Genomic DNA, 16,050 nt, shown 5'->3' on the forward strand with positions numbered 1-16,050 from the left:
GAGATGTGGTACAAGAAGAGTTCTGGGGGAAAGATGTATATTATATTAGATACAGAAGAATACTAATAATAATGCCTCATATCCTGAGAGCCAAGATAGAATGCAGATAAATAATTTCCTTCTCACTCAGCTCTCACATATTGCTGAGATTTTCAGAAATTTATGAAACTTCCTCCCTGTGCTAATCTGGGAATTCAGAGTCCAAATATATCCCCTTTCGTGCTCTCACTGATACTAATTTAAGGTTTTAAGAAGATTGAAATGGTGTTTTCCTCTAGCAATAAAAGACTGAAGGTACAATTGGAGTGTGTATATGTATTTAAATGGAAAGTTTGGCCCAAATCTTCTCTTGCTAACAGTTCTATAAACTGAACATCCACCGTACATCCTAAATTTATTCCTTTTCACTAATTAACAATAGCTTCTAGTTTTTATATTATAAAATTTGGCAAACACTTTCATAATTCACTTTGATATATTTTTTAAGGTTCTAGCTATCCCACCATATGGAAATCAACTTCATCTTCTCAAGCTAAATACCACTTTTTATATTTTACTAGAGGCCCATTGCAGGAAGATTCAGGCGGACTTCCCTCCCACCGCCACTGCCCCCCACCCCATGCTTTCCCTCCCACTGCCACCACCACCCTGCTTTCTGCTTTCCCTTTTTCTTCCTTCTATGCTATCTTCAGTCTTCACGCTGCATCTATGTATGCAAATTAGCCTCTATCTTTGTTGGGTTACTTGCTCTCATTGGTTGGTGGGCGTAGCAGAGTGATGGTCAATTTGCATGTTTCTCTTTTATTAGTGTATATATATAAATTATACAATATATTCATAGATATGATATCTATAATAATAAAAGCATAAGATGCTAATTAGACTAGACATCCTTTCAGACAACCTTCCAGACAAAGTGGGAGCTACAATGGAAGCCTGGGTCCCGGGTGCCAGAGGGAAGCTCGTGCCAGCAGCTGGGGGAAGGAAGACCTACTCTTGCACAAATTTTGTGCATCGGGACTCTAGTAAATATATAAATTTATATAAATAAATACCACTTTTTAATTTAATCTTATACAACAGTCTTTACAGTCTCTTTGAGCATTTCAGATGTCTTTCTTTAGATTATCTCTGGTGGTATAATGACTTTGCTCAGATTTAGTATTCTAAATAGTGATACTCTGTAGATGAGATAGCAGTTAAGATAAAGTAAAATAGCCCTGGCTGGGTGGCTCAGTTGATTGGAGTATCATCTAGTACACCAAAGGATGTTGAGTTCAATTCCTGATCCGGGCACATACTTAGGTTGTAGGTTGACCCCTAGGTTGGAGCACATACAGGAGGCAAACAATCTTTCTCTCACTCCCTCTCTAAAATCAATAAAAAACATTTCCTCAAGTGAGGATTAAAAAAATAAATAAATAAATAAATATATATATATATATATATATATATATATATTTGCTTTCCTGCTTAGCTAGTGTAACAAAATGATCTGTTTAGACCCATCTCCAACATAGTGTTCATCAGTAAGTTATTTAGCTTCTATGACTCTCAATGATTTCCACACATATGGAAATAACAATGCTTGCCAGGTCTACCTCCCAGGTTGTTGTGAAGTTCTTGGTAAAACTGGAAAGCAAAATACAAAGGCAAGGTTGTCTTCCTTGTTATCTGCTACTCTCTAGCCCCAGAGGACTTCTGCTAAGGCAACAGCTATGCACACTTTTTATAAAGCCATTTTTACTAAAAGCTGAAAAAAATAAAAGAATCAACTTATTTATCACTGAACACTAAATAAAGATAATTTCGAGAGGTGCTATCATATTAATTACATATGGTAAATTTATTTTAATTGTGATAAAAAAAACATTTACAATTTAACACCTTAGCCATTTTTAAGTGTATAGTTCAATAATGTTAAGTATACTCACATTGCTGTGCAACCAATCTCCAGAACTTTTTCTTCTTGCAAAACTGAAACTCTGTACCATTAAACAACTCCCCATCTCCTCCTCTCCCCTAGCCCTTTTCTGTTTCTATGAATTTGACTACTGTAAAGATCTCATATAAGAATTTGTCTTCTTGTGCTTGGCTTTTTTCACTTAGCATAATGAAGAAAGGTTCATTTATGTTGTAGCATATACCAGAATTTCCTTCCTTATAAGGCTAGCTAATATCCCATTGTATGTATATACCATGTCTTGTTTATCCATCCATCCATCACTGAACATTTGGGTTGCTTTTATCTCCTGACTATCAAGAATAATGTTGCTATGAACATGTGTATGTTAAAAATCTATGAAATTCTTTAATACATATCTTGTGCCTAAGTTTTCAGTTAATAAACAAATAAAAATGAAAACAAAGAAGCTTACTTTCAAATTCTAAGACTTATATTCTAGGGAAAAACCAAGATGGAGGCATAGGTAAACACCTGAACTTGCTGCCTTGCACAACCACTTAAAAACTACAACTAAAAGACAAAATGGGTATCACTCAGAACCATGGGAAGGTTGACTGAGTGGAAATTCTACAACTAGAAGGAAAGAGAAAAGCACAATGAGACTTTTCTGGGGGCGCAGAAAGGGCTGGCAACTGAGTACGCTGTTATCTTTTTCATTCGGGAGGGAGACACAAGCTTCTGACTGTTCTGAACTCCAATTCCAGGTGAGATTCTGGGGACCCAAACTCATAGGGGGAAAACTGGACTGTTTGGCATTGTGCCAGAACAGGAGGGCAGCTTTATCTCAGAGGTGCTTGCAGCAATCATTATTCCTGTTCGATGCTGTGGGACACAAAGACACAGGACTTCTTCAGGCAGGGCTGACGGTCAGCCACTGCTGTTTGCTCCACCCTGGTGATTCCCTGAGAATCCGTCCCAACCAATTTGTGCACAGAGGCTTTTGCTTATAAATGCCCTGGCCCTCTGTAATCTGAAACTTAACATACTGCAGCTGGGTCAAAGAGCCCCAGAGCCTCCAAAAGAAGACTCAAGGCTCAACAGCAGCTTTCATTGCTTCACAGCTGCGCCTCATCTGGGCATCTCCAAACTACAAACAAAGAGAAGGAATCTGCAGATCTCTCTGTAGCTTCTGCTGGGTGGCCTCTCTCCTTGGAGATTCAAGAGCCAGTATACCCAGTGGTCAGAGAGAGACTATCCAGACTAAACTCTTCAGATCCATAAAGACACACTCAAGGGCAGACTCAGTGAGTGTCAAAGCCACACTAAAGCAAGTCTTGCCCCATAAGGGTGTCTCTAGCACAGAAGTTCTCCCATCAGACACAACTGATCCTCATAGAAAATTGGCCTGAAGGTCAATTGCTCCCAGTAATACCAACAATAAAGGCTTAACTACAACAAGACTTTGCACACAGTCCACAAAAGTGTGCACCAAGAGTGTCCACCTCAGGTAATTAAGGAGGCTGAGCCATTGGGCCCTATGGGACACCTAACACACAAAGCCATTCTATCAACTCAGGGAAGCAGCCAAAATGCAGAGACAAAGAAACAGGTCATAAATGAAAGAAATGGAGGAAAGCAATGACTGGATATAGAGTTCAAAACCACGGTTATAAGGTTACTCAAGAAACCGCGGATAAATTTAATGAGATCCTTGAGGATATGAAAAAGGACAAACTAGAAATTAAGCATACACTGACTGAAATAAAGAATAATATACAGAGGTCCAACAGCAGAATAGAGGATCCCAAGAATCAAGTCAAAGATTTGAAACATGAAGAAGTAAAAAACACCCAACCAGAAAAGAAAAAAGAATAAAGAATCCAAAAATATGAAGATAGTGTAAGGAATTTCTGGGACAACTTCAAGCGTACCAACATCGGAATTTCAGGGGTGCCAGAAGAAAAGAGAGAGCAAGATATTGAAAACCTATTTGAAGAAATAATAACAGAAAACTTCTCCTACCCAGTGAAAGAAATAGACTTACAAGTCCAGGAAGCGCACAGAACCACAAACAAAAGAAATCCAAAGAGGACCACACCAAGACACATCATAATTAAAATGCCAAGAGCAAAAGACAAAGAGAGAATGTTAAAAGCAGCAAGAGAAAAACAGTTACTTTCAAGGGAGTACCTATATGACTGTCAGCTGATTTCTCAACAGAAACTATGCAGGCCAGAAGGGGTGGCAAGAAATATTCAAAGTGATGAATAGAAAGAACCTACAACCAAGATTACTCTACCTAGCAAAGCTATCATTTAGAATTGAAGGTCAGATAAAGAGCTTCACAGATAAGAACAAGCTAAAGGAGTTCATCACCTCGAAACCAGTATTATATGAAATGCTGAAGGGTATTCTTTAAGAAGAAGAAGAAGAAGAAAAAAGTAAAGACAAAAAACTATGAACAACAAATACATATCTATCAACAAGTGAATCTAAAATCAAGTGAATAAAAAGTCTGATGAACAGAATAAATTGATGAATATAATAGGATTGGGGACATAGAAAGGGAATGGACTGACAATTCTTGGGGGAAAAGGTGTGTGGGGGGGTATGGGAAGAAAGTGGACAAAAATCGTATACCTATGGATGAGGATTGGGGGGGGGGGAGGAATAAAAGCAGAGGGTGGGGTGGGACCCGGGTGGAGGAGAGCTATAGGGGGGGGAAAGAAGAACAACTGTAATAATCTGAACAATAAGGATTTATTAGGAAAAAAAGACTTAGATACTAATTAAAATAGAATAAATGACAATATTTAGTGAAAAAAAAAATATAACAAATCACACCAAAGCCATTTAGTTTATTTTGTTTGGCCCTAGACCTACACATTTTTACAAAAATTTCATGTCACACTTCCAAATATAAATTAGAAATTCTCAAAGATTAAGTGTCTATAACTGGAAATCTTTTGGAATGATGTATGATAAAATTTTACATTTTTATAGAAAAAATATAAAGATTAAATTTCAACTATAGAAGCCACTGCATTAGAGATATTCTGAAGATTCAATAAAGTGGTCTTAAAAGATCATGTACTGTTACCAGGAATCAAATTGTTATCCCCTGGATCAGAGTAAGTTCAAGCCTCTCATGATTTAGGTAGAAATATGAGACCCAAAGAACCATGAATAACTTGCCCAAGACCCTGTAACAAGCATCCTCGTCAGTTGCATATTACATAATAAATGTAATGTATGATTGTATACATTATATATATAATGTATAATGAACCTATTCTTTAATATTATTGCTATTACTCTTGGCAAAATAGTTAATCTTGGTTAGTCAAGCAATATTTAGATAATTAAATAGGTACAGTATTACAGCAGTACTATGTGCTATAACAGTGCTATGTCAATGCAGTTGCTTAAATATCTTATTCCTTTGTTTTTTCTGTTCCTCTACTTATTTCTTAAATACCAGAGAAAGTAAAAAAAGACTAAATATAAATGTTACTTCTATTTGGGCAGTACTGATAACTATTTGGAAAGATAGCAATTATTGCATAGAATGAGGTTTTTGCATTATTGATCAATATGTTTATCTGAAATTGCTTTATGTATTTAAAGAATTTTATTTTATTTTATTTTTAAAAATATACTTGTATTGCTTTCAAAGAGGAAGGGAGAGGAGAGGGAAAGAGAGAAACATCAACGATGAGAGAGAATCACTGATCTGGCTGCCTCCTGCATGGTGTCTACTGGGGTTCGAGCCCACAACCTAGGCATGTGCCCTGACCAGGAATCCAACTGTTACCCCCTGGTTTATAGGTTGACACACAATCAATGAGCCACATGGGCTGGGCTATTTAAAGAATTTTTTAAAATTGCATCTATATCAGAATTTTAGAGCTGAGTAAGCCTTAGAGATTATTTAATTCAACTCTCTCTATTTACACATGAAAAAAGTTGAGGTAGGAAAAGCAAATAGACTTGACCAAACTCTCAAAGTTAATTAGCAGGAGATCTAGGACTAAAGCCTAGGTCAGCGGTCGGCAAACCGTGGTTCACAAGCCACATGTGTTTTTTTGGCCCCTTGAGTGTGGCTCTTCCACAAAATACCACATGCGGGCACGCACATACAGTGCAATTTAAACTTCATGGCCCATGCGCAGAAGTCGCTTTTCAGCTCTCAGAAGAAATTTCAATCGTGGTACTGTTGATATTTGGCTCTGTTGACTAATGTGTTTGCCGTCCACTGGCCTAAATCATCTAAATCCCAGTCAAATATTCTTTCTATTCTCTATTCCAACTATAGAAGGGCAAAGGAGACAAAAAACACTTCCACACACTTCCCAACGCTGCATAGGCAATGAAGAGAGAAGAATTATGTCTGATTTTATATCTCTTGAAAATAACTGTTCAGTGCTAATAAACAATTTAATGGTTTGATTCCTTCATTAAATTTAGTCAACATCAACTGACTAACTTATGATCAAAATAATTTAAAAATGTGTTCTATGACTTAGTGTGGTCCAAAACCTAATTAGTAACTGGAATATCTCACTATCTGAAATTATGCTAGGTTAAGGGGGTCATCTTCTCAATAAATATGAAATTAACATGTGTCACTCCCTAGTGTTTGGAGGAAAAATACAAAGTGAAAAGGTAAATATAATGACTTTAACAATTCAATATTGTGAAATCACAGAAAGGATGGTCTGAGGAAGTACATGGGTAATTGCTAAAGGAAATGGGATCACAGAAAGCAATAAAGGCTCTAGGCCTAGGGTACCATGCCAAGAATGGCTTTGTAAAGGAGGGTAACTGCTGGGTTCAGGGAAAGGGCCATCTGTAGAGGCAATCTGGGGAAGGGCAGTTGGACATGCACAAATTTTACTCAAGGATGAACTCGCCAAATTGGCTAGAGCTACGGGTCTGTGGGCAGAGAAACACTGAGTGGCCAGGTTAGAAAGTAAATTTAGAAGCTGGTTTTGAAAGGCCAGGTATTTCTTCCCTTCTCTTTAATAAAAGCTCAAACCCACGTGATTAAAAATATATATTTTAATATTCTCATTCCAATGAAAAATAAAACAATAGCACCTTGACTTAAGGAGAAATGTCCTGATAATGAAAAAGGATAAAAAAGAGCCATCCAAAATGAGAAAAGACAAATTCTATTTACACAACTCATTTCTGTGTTTTATTCAACACATGTTTAACTCAAAATAAGTGACTCAAAATAATAAATGATCTAAATCCAAAATAATAATTATGTTAATAATAATAAAGCATTCATTAATGACAATATCAGATGACTTGAGAAAAAAACTAAAGCAAATTGAGTTTTTAAAGGATAACCAACTTCTGCACAGCTAGTGTTTGAGCATCGAGCTTTGAACCAGGAGGTCATGGTTCAATTCCAAGTCCGGGCATATGTTGGGGTTGCAGGCTCCATCCCCAGTGTGGGGTGTGCCGGAGGCAGCTGATCAATGATTCTCTCTCATCATTTATGTTTCTATCCTCTCTCCTTTGCCCTTCTTCTCTGAAATACATACATACATATACATATATATATATATATATATATATATATATATATATATATATATATAAATACCAACTTCTTTGTGGCTCTTAACATCACAAAAGCATTGTCTGGAGTAATTATCTGTGTAATTCTTAAAACCTTTCTCCCTAAGCCAAAGAAACTAACTATAAAACTATGTCCTGACAACAGTTTTAGAATCTGCATTTATCCTCTCGGAATTCCACCTGTGAATGAACTTCTGTTGTATGCTGTTGGGTAAAGGAACAAAACCACACTAGAGTGAAATAAAAAAAATAATAAATAAATAAATAAAAATAAATAAAAAACAAAACAAAACAGGAACTAACCAAACAAACAAAACCCCAGAAAACCTTAAAATTGCACAGACCTCTTGAAAGCTTCAGGGAGGTTATGAGAGAGAGATGATTCTAGAACAAGCATATAAACTCGAGGGCCTCGGGCCACATGCCTAGTTGATTTGGCCCAGGTTAGCCTTTGAGTTTGACATGCTTGCTCTAGAACCTCATGGAAAACACTGACCACAGGAGATCCCATGTTAGGAACTGGTAATGCTACACTTATTTGTCTTTAATTGGCTGCCTAGCATTTGGAATGCCTTTTCCTGAGAAACATTGAAAATGGTGACTGGCAAGGTTCCAAGACTAATCCAATCAAACAAAACCTACTTTAAGCAATACATAAAAATGTACACATTAACTGTGTAAATATACTGAACAATGTTTAAGACACATGCTTCTCTATGACAGCTTATTAGAGTTGAGTTAAAGATCCCCTCCTACAAGCCCCCAGTTTTGGCAAACCAGATGATATACTGACCGTTAAGCACACTGCCAGTTCCCAGTACCTCTTCAACAACATCCAAAACAACTTCCCATGATGAAACATATTCTGAAACAGAGCTTTAATATTCTTGTTGCAACACAAGACTGCAATAAAGGTAGAAGTAGGAGAAGAGTAGAGAAGGGCTTCTCTGACTTTCCTTAGGCCCCAGGTAAGCCTGACAGATCACACTACCCTCAGACCATGGCCTTGATCCTCTAGACTTCCTAAGCTGCATGGGGGCAATCATCAAGTGTTCTCATCCTCTCCTCAGGGCCCAGTACTGTGCCTGCACATGTGGAAAGAATGAATGATTATTTAAGCCTAGCTTCCAAACTTCACCATCATTCTTCCTCCTTCTGTACTGTTCATCATTCTCTCCCTTCTACCCATTCCAAAGTTAATTTAAGGACCCCGCAAGGCTGGTCTTTTATGCTCTAGCTTCAACTCCCAAGTAGACATGAATATTTCACCAAAATGTTGGGTACTATATCTCTGAACAGAGAGCAGTGTCAACCACACACACACACACACACACACACACACACACACACACGCATACATACTTCATGAACAATAGCTGTTTGAAAACATGGAATTAAAAAGAAATATGGTGGCTCAGGAGACATTTGGCCTTATTGTGGGGATGCTGGCTATTAATTCTTCAGTTTGTTTGTTTTTTTTTGGGGGGGGGGTTGTTTTGTTTTGTTTTTTTTTTGCTAAATATCAGTTACACAAGTTTACTAATAAACATTTATTAAAATAATAAATGAACACACTGAATGATGTAAATACTTTGGGTATTTACCGACGGGAATGTTTAGATTCATCAGTTTACATCTCTTGATTAGATTTCACTTTGAGTCAAGGATACCAGTCCTAATAATTTTAATATATTCATAAAGTAATAGAAGAGAAAATAAATACAATGACATCAGTGTACCTCCTACTCTCATACCACCAACTGGCAAAAAGTCCCACATCAATCTATACTTCTCTATATAATATAAACCAAGATTAGTTTACTTGTTTAAAATATCTGAAGCTATTAAAAAAAAGGAAGTGGAAAAAGTTATTGTTTTTCTAAATGTACAGCTCTTTCAAAGTTTCAATTCAATATATGAAGTATCAATGATATAGTAAAAGTAACATCTTCTGTATTGATAAGCTATGGGCCATGTGCTGTATCTGATAGATATGTGCTGTTAAGCCCAGTTTTATACATTGCTTTAGACATGTTTTATTAAATAGCACCATTTGATAAAATAGCTCAAATTAGTATTTTTGCAGAAACTGTTTGCCCTAGAACAAAAATATCTTAGATCATCAAATATAAAACTGTAACAAAAATATCTTAGATCATCAAATATAAAACTGTAACTATTTCTGTTATAAGCAGTCCAAAATAGATACGTTATTTCTAGAAGATAGAAACATCAGCGGAGAGAAATATTCAATTAAGTAATAACACAGAAAGATAGAAGCATATAGCTCCAGTTCTGGGGATGACAGCACGCAAAGGCACAGAGTCTGGCTCATTTCTTGCTCTCCCTGAGTAATTTGTGTCCTTTCACAACAGTCACCACTATTTCTCAAGGCCATCTTTCTCTCCACCCATTTTTATTCTCCCCCTTCCCAAACTTCAGACTCATCAACTTTCTCTTCAGCCTCATCTAAGAGAATGGTTTTCTACCCTCAAACTCCTTCGCCCAGATTTTCATAAAATTATAGTGAGAAGAGATCATCTTGGAATTGGATCAGTGCTAATGAGTCCAAGAAAAGGTACCTGGAGAGCATGGAAGAGAGGGGGAGAGGCCGTGAAAGGAAATGGGACACCACAGGCTTCAGGTTTGATCCACCTGAATCTGAAAAATACTCCTCTTTACACAGCAGCAAGGCAGAGCAGGCTACATCCCAGTAAGCCTCTAAGTTAAGAAATACCATCTACCCACACTAGGTAGCTGATTACAGAAAGCAAGGAAGCAGTCTCAGGTTTCGTAAGTGGATAGCCAGGGCACCTTTCCTCCATCTGCCAGTGAGAGGTCACCTGTGTCCCAGTGGCTACTCTCATTCCTCCGTCTTAGCTCACAATATTATATTATTTTATGTCTTCCATGAGACATGCAAGCTTTCAAATAAGGCAGCTGCATAACCCTATCCTATTTCATTGGTGATGTTTTACCAAAAGCATCATTAGAAAAGGTTTAACTATGACACAAAGATATATTCTATCCTTGTTCTCAATTCCCTCTGAGACTCAAGAGGTGGGAAGGGAATGACAGGCAGGAATGGGAACTCCTGGGTGTGGCTCTGGACTATATGGAGATTGGAGGACCTTGACAATGTCTGAACTCTAAAGTATGCAAGTGCAATTACCTGCTAAAGAGCTTTACAAAATTGTGTAATGGGAAACCCTGATGCAATATCTAAATAACTCAAATCACTCCTGAGATGAAGGGAAGGACACATCTTTCCCAGCTCCTACAGGCAGAGCATAACCTCAGTGAACAGAACACAGAAGAAAAATTTTAAAGGGAAAAATCTCATTAAAAACTGTCTTTTAACCATTTTCAATTGCAATGGCTATTTAAAATAGCTTACTTCTCAGTGTCAAACTTGAGAGCTTCTGAAAAAGAACACACTTTTCCAAAGAAGTTAAAGCTACATCAATGTCAAAGAATTATTTGTCTCAACCAGAAATAATTCCAGCAACTCATTTTCTCTACAGCATATATCCCACACATTGTACTGTATTCGTGCTGTAACCACTCCCCCATTTACTCTTAACAACACAAAAAACTACAGGAATACATTTTCGTTTCTAGGGAGGCAAAGTCCTAATGTGGAATGTAAATTTGCTCTCCTGCTGGGATGCAGTGCGGTACTGCAAAAGGGCTATAAAATTTAAATCCTAAGATTACTTATAAAATCCTGTTAACTTAATTTTCTCACTTCAAAACTTTTAAATGCCTTAAAGCCAAAAACAACTGGAACAGTTGGATAAAATAAATGGTGGCCTGTCAAAATAATACCACCACTGCTTCTGCTAGAAGACCTGCATGTATCAACCAATCCAATGTCCTGTCAAATAAAACTAGAGGGGAAAGTTTGCAGATTTTAAGAAAACTGTACACATGTAGGCTTCTAGGACAACCTCTAGGTGCTGCTGTCGAGACCCCCCCTTCCTAAGACAATTCTTTCCGGGTGCTGTAGCATCCCCATCCCCCGGGCTGCACTGCACTGCGCAAAGCCAATACGGACAATCACTTCGAACGTATTTGCTACTGAAAAGCTTCAGAAACTGACATTCTTCGAGACTCGAGGAGCCAAACAATGGCTCTTTTATCTTTCTTCCCAGATTATCATGGTGAGGAATGAGCTGGACAAAAATATTAGCAGGTTAGCAGGATGTGTCGAAGCACCCAGGAGGCGGAAGAAGAAGAAGAAGAAAAAAAAAAAAAAAAAAAAAGACAGCTACCCTTGGAGTCCCCCGCGCCCCCAGCCATCTCTCCGCACGGACTGTTACTGAAGGTTGGACGCAATCCTGTGCATCGTTTAGGGGCGTCGGCGGAGATCTGGCGATGTGGGCTCAGAGCGCAGGGCGGTTCCTGCGACAGCGAGCTCTGAGCAGCCCAGGCTCCGTCCGAACCGCCCGCTCCCGCATCCGAGAAGCGAGAGGAGGCGGCGGCAGCTCCGAGGGAAACCGTGCGGGCGTCGCGGGGAGGGAGAGGCCCTAACGTTCGGGCCGGGGGAGCCAGTGCCCCCCGCGGTCCCCGCGCCCGGCGCCTCTTCTCCCTCCTCCTCCTCCTCCTCCGCAGCAGCATCCCTACAGCCGCGGGCAGCGGCCGGCGGGCCGGGCCGGGCGTTACCTGTGATGGACCAGGTCCAGCGGTAGAACTCCACCGTGTCGTTGAGCGCCGTGGACATCGCGTTCAGGACGCTGCCGGGCTCTGCATCCAGGAGCCCCATCGCGGCGGGCCGGGCGGCGGGGGGGAGGAGACGGCGGAGACCCCGAGGGAGGGCAGACCCCGGCGGCGACGGCCGAGGCAGCGAGCGGGCGGGCGGCGGCCGGGTCCCCTCTACCGGCGGCGGCTCCGCGGCGTCCTCTCCTCCTCCTGCTCCGGGCGCCGAGGATGCGGCGGGGATGCGGCGGCGGCGGGGGGGACCGGCCGGCGGCGGGGAGCAGGAGCGGGGACCGGCGGGGCTCCGCGCAGCAGCAGGCGGAGGAGGAGCTCCAGCCGTAAGCGCCGGGCGCTGCACCAGTCTGCCGCCGCCGCCGCCGCCGCCGCTCCAGTGTCCTCGGCCGCGTCACGTGGGGGGCGGGGGCCGGCGGCCCCTCCTCCCGCCCGCGCCCGGCCCCGGGCGGAGGGGTGCTGCGGGCGGGGGGCGCGGGAGCCAGGGATGCGCAGGCGCGTCCCGCCCCCTCGACCCCTCTTCTCCCTCCCCCCCCCCCCCTGCTTCCGGGGTCGCGCCGGAGCAGGACACCTGCGCCTCCGGGTGCCACCCTCCCTCCTGGCATCATCATCGGGCCCGCGGAGGAGGGCGCCGCCTCCCACGGCTGACCTTGCATCCGCCCAGGTTGCATCTTAGGAAACAGGACCAGGAAGCATGGGCGTTCTGTGGCGAAGGATGAGGCAGGCGGACGAGGTGCTTTGGTCCTTTAGCCTGTCATTGACTTGTCTTTCCCCTGGGTTCTTCTGTCTCCTTCACCCCCTGTCTGCGCGTGCAGGCCGCCTTGGTGACCAGGGACAGGCACACGTTATCCCTCTAAAGCCGGGAAGCTGTAGGGATGGGAGAATGCATTTGGAGATCTGGCTACTCGCGAACATGGGGGGGAAATCCGTGCAGGTGGAGGGACGACGTGGGTTAATAGGTGGGTTTGACCCCCATGTTGTTCAAGGGTCAGCTGTAATTTGAATGAAGGCTTGCACATGTTCTGTAGAGCTCTTAAAAAAATATATATATATATATATATATATATATATATATATATATATATATAGTAATCAAAGAGGCATAATGGTGCTAAATTAGGCCATTAGGAGTACAGTGGAGAATGAGGACAAAAAGGGACCTGCCTTCAAGTTAGAGAAGTCAGCTTGGACCTGAAAGAAATGAGGTGAATCTGGAAGGATTGACTGGTCAGGAGACAAAGGGCCATCTAGGCAAAAGAAGATGAAGTAATTTTTTTTATTTTTTAAAAAATTGTTTAGATAAGAAGAAGGTGGGAGGCAACATGATCATCTGCCTCTGGAAAGTAGTAAAAATACACTATGTACAGTTAGTAACTTGATAATTTCTGGCATCAACCAAGATCTTTGAAGATAGTCCAACCATCTTTTCACCTACTTGTTATTTAAAACATGCCACCTGCTTCTTGTTTACCTTTTCTCTAATTGTTGGTTTAGACACCACGGAGTCAGGTGTGTGATTGCTTCGGTTCTTTCGACACTGTTAAAATAATGTGAATATTTTCTCTTATATTTATTTGACTTATTTTCCAATTGACCCAGTTACATATTATTTGGCTTTATTTTATATTAGAAGCAAGTTAGAGGATAAGAATTTGGGGTTCCTCATTGAGGACCTAACTCAGTGTTATAAATAATGATAAGAATGATGATGTAAAAATTAAACCCTTTTTATAAGAACATAGTATGGACTGTTACAAGTGGCAAGAGCTTTAGGGAGTGAAAAAGTAAATACAAGTAATGATGTAGCCCTAGCTGGTTTGGCTCAGTGGATAGAGCGTTGGCCGGCAGACTCAAGGGTCCCAAGTTCAATACTGGTCAAGGGCATGTACCTTGGTTGTGGGCACATCCCCAATAGGGAGTATTCAGGGGGCAGCTGATCGATGTTTCCCTCTCATCAATGTTTCTAACTCTCTATCCCTCTTCCTTCCTCTCTGTAAAAAATCAATAAGATATATTAAAAAGTAACGATGTAACCCTAACCAGTTTGGCTCAGCATCGGCCAGCGGACTGAAGGGTCCCATGTTTGATTTCGGTCAAAGGCATGTACCTTGGTTGCAGGCACATCCCCAGTAGGGGGTGTGCAGGAGGCAGCTGATCGATGTTTCTAACTCTCTATTCCTCTCCCTTCCTCTCTGTAAAAAATCAATAGCATATATATTTTTTAAAGTAACGATGTATCATTTAAACAATCACAGTTTTCATTAAATGTTCTCATCTTGAAATTAACAAGTAGAATATAGTTTATCAAATATACTTACCAGATTTAAGTATTTTGGATTAAAATTATGGTTTCTCAAGTCTCAACCCCAAATTATCAGATTTTAGTAACGACATAAAAAGAATTCAGCCAAGCCTCTACATTTGAAGAGTTGATAAAGATCATTGATCTAGCCAAGTTCATATTAATTTGAACTTTGTGTAGAGTTGATTACTACGTCTATTTTGTGAAACACATGTTTTTTTACAAAGAACACATCCCAACATCACCCTCAGTCACACACAACATCTTGTTTAATAAATATGAATTTGTTAAAACAGGAGGCCAGTCTAAGTCCCACTGTTCACTAGGGGGCGCCTGTCACATATAAGAAAATCCTAGACAAGTGATGACAACTATGTCAAGAGTGGAATATACATCTCATATCTCATACTCTACCAGGAAGAATAGTACATTTATTGACATTTATAGATATCTACATATAGCCTAAGAACTAGAGCCCTAGAAATTACCCACTCTGGAGCCCTATCACCCAGCCCGGAGACGATCAGTCCAATACTCAATTCCCAAGTGGTTTACAAATACCAAAACCTACCTACCTAGTCTGTCTGTACAAAGGGAAGGAGACCTACATGTTCTCTCCCTGGAGTGACAGCCATCTACCCGAGACATCGTGACAAAACAAAATAAAAAACAAGTATCCAAAGTATCTGCAAAACAATGAATTTACATTCATTCAATATTCATTTACAGTCTTCATTTCCCCAGTTGTGTAACCTAAACTGCCGCTGTCATTTAATCAACTCTAAGATGTATATTTTTCCCACATGTAAATACCCATAATATTGGGATACTATTGACCCAATCAATATCAACTGTGATGTAATGGTATCAAAACCTCCTGTAGGCACCTTCTCTAAGATAAAGAAGTACCAGTGTCATCAGCCAACAAGAGCTAAAGTTCTGAACAGGGGAGGGTAAACTCCACTGATGACAGCAGGTGTGCAGAGCTTATGCTGAAATCAGGAGCTATGCATGTCACAGTACGTATCCAAAGAACTGACAATGCTATTACTGCTTTGGTTTAAACAATTAACTCTGAATGGAAGTTTTAGTTGATATCAAATAAGGAAATTAACTTTTAAGTAAGTCAGTATTATATCGGTTGTGTTTCACAGTTCACCAAATCTATATTCTCATTTTATTCATACCATGGTTTTAATTATTAACACCTCATGCTAGCCATAGCTGCTCTTGACTGGCCCACTTTTATTTGCCTTCGCTAATGTCACTGCCACTGTCAGGCCTATAATATAGTTAGGTGTCCCAGAGCTTCCTTTTGTCCCAGACTGATTGTAAAGTCAGCCATTGTTCTCTGGGTGAGACCCTCACAAATAGGTAAGCTGAAGGCATTCTGCGGCTTCACTGTCTCAATAGCCTGGGCAGGGCTGTTGGATGCTTTTGCACTATCCACAAACTCATCCAGCACCTCCTTACTAGGGGTCTTCTTGTGTTTCCTGAAAAGCCCCAACATTTTCCAGGCTTCCTGGGTTCTCCCCTCCCC

The 16,050-nt window shown here is 40.6% G+C and overlaps 1 protein-coding gene across 1 annotated transcript in view; it reads right to left on the reverse strand.

Moving 5' to 3' along the window:
* ELOVL4 (ELOVL fatty acid elongase 4) overlaps positions 1-12,641 on the reverse strand; it is a 37,955-nt gene extending 25,314 nt beyond the window's left edge. The window contains exon 1 of the mRNA XM_084889491.1: positions 12,164-12,641. Coding sequence (XP_084745617.1) covers positions 12,164-12,263 — 100 coding nt within the window. The 5' untranslated portion in view covers positions 12,264-12,641. The remainder of the gene's footprint in view (positions 1-12,163) is intronic.
* Between the last annotated feature and the right edge of the window lie 3,409 nt (positions 12,642-16,050).

This window comes from Pipistrellus hanaki (assembly GCF_964339955.1).
Source record: "Pipistrellus hanaki genome assembly, chromosome: 7".
Taxonomy (NCBI): domain Eukaryota; kingdom Metazoa; phylum Chordata; class Mammalia; order Chiroptera; family Vespertilionidae; genus Pipistrellus; species Pipistrellus hanaki.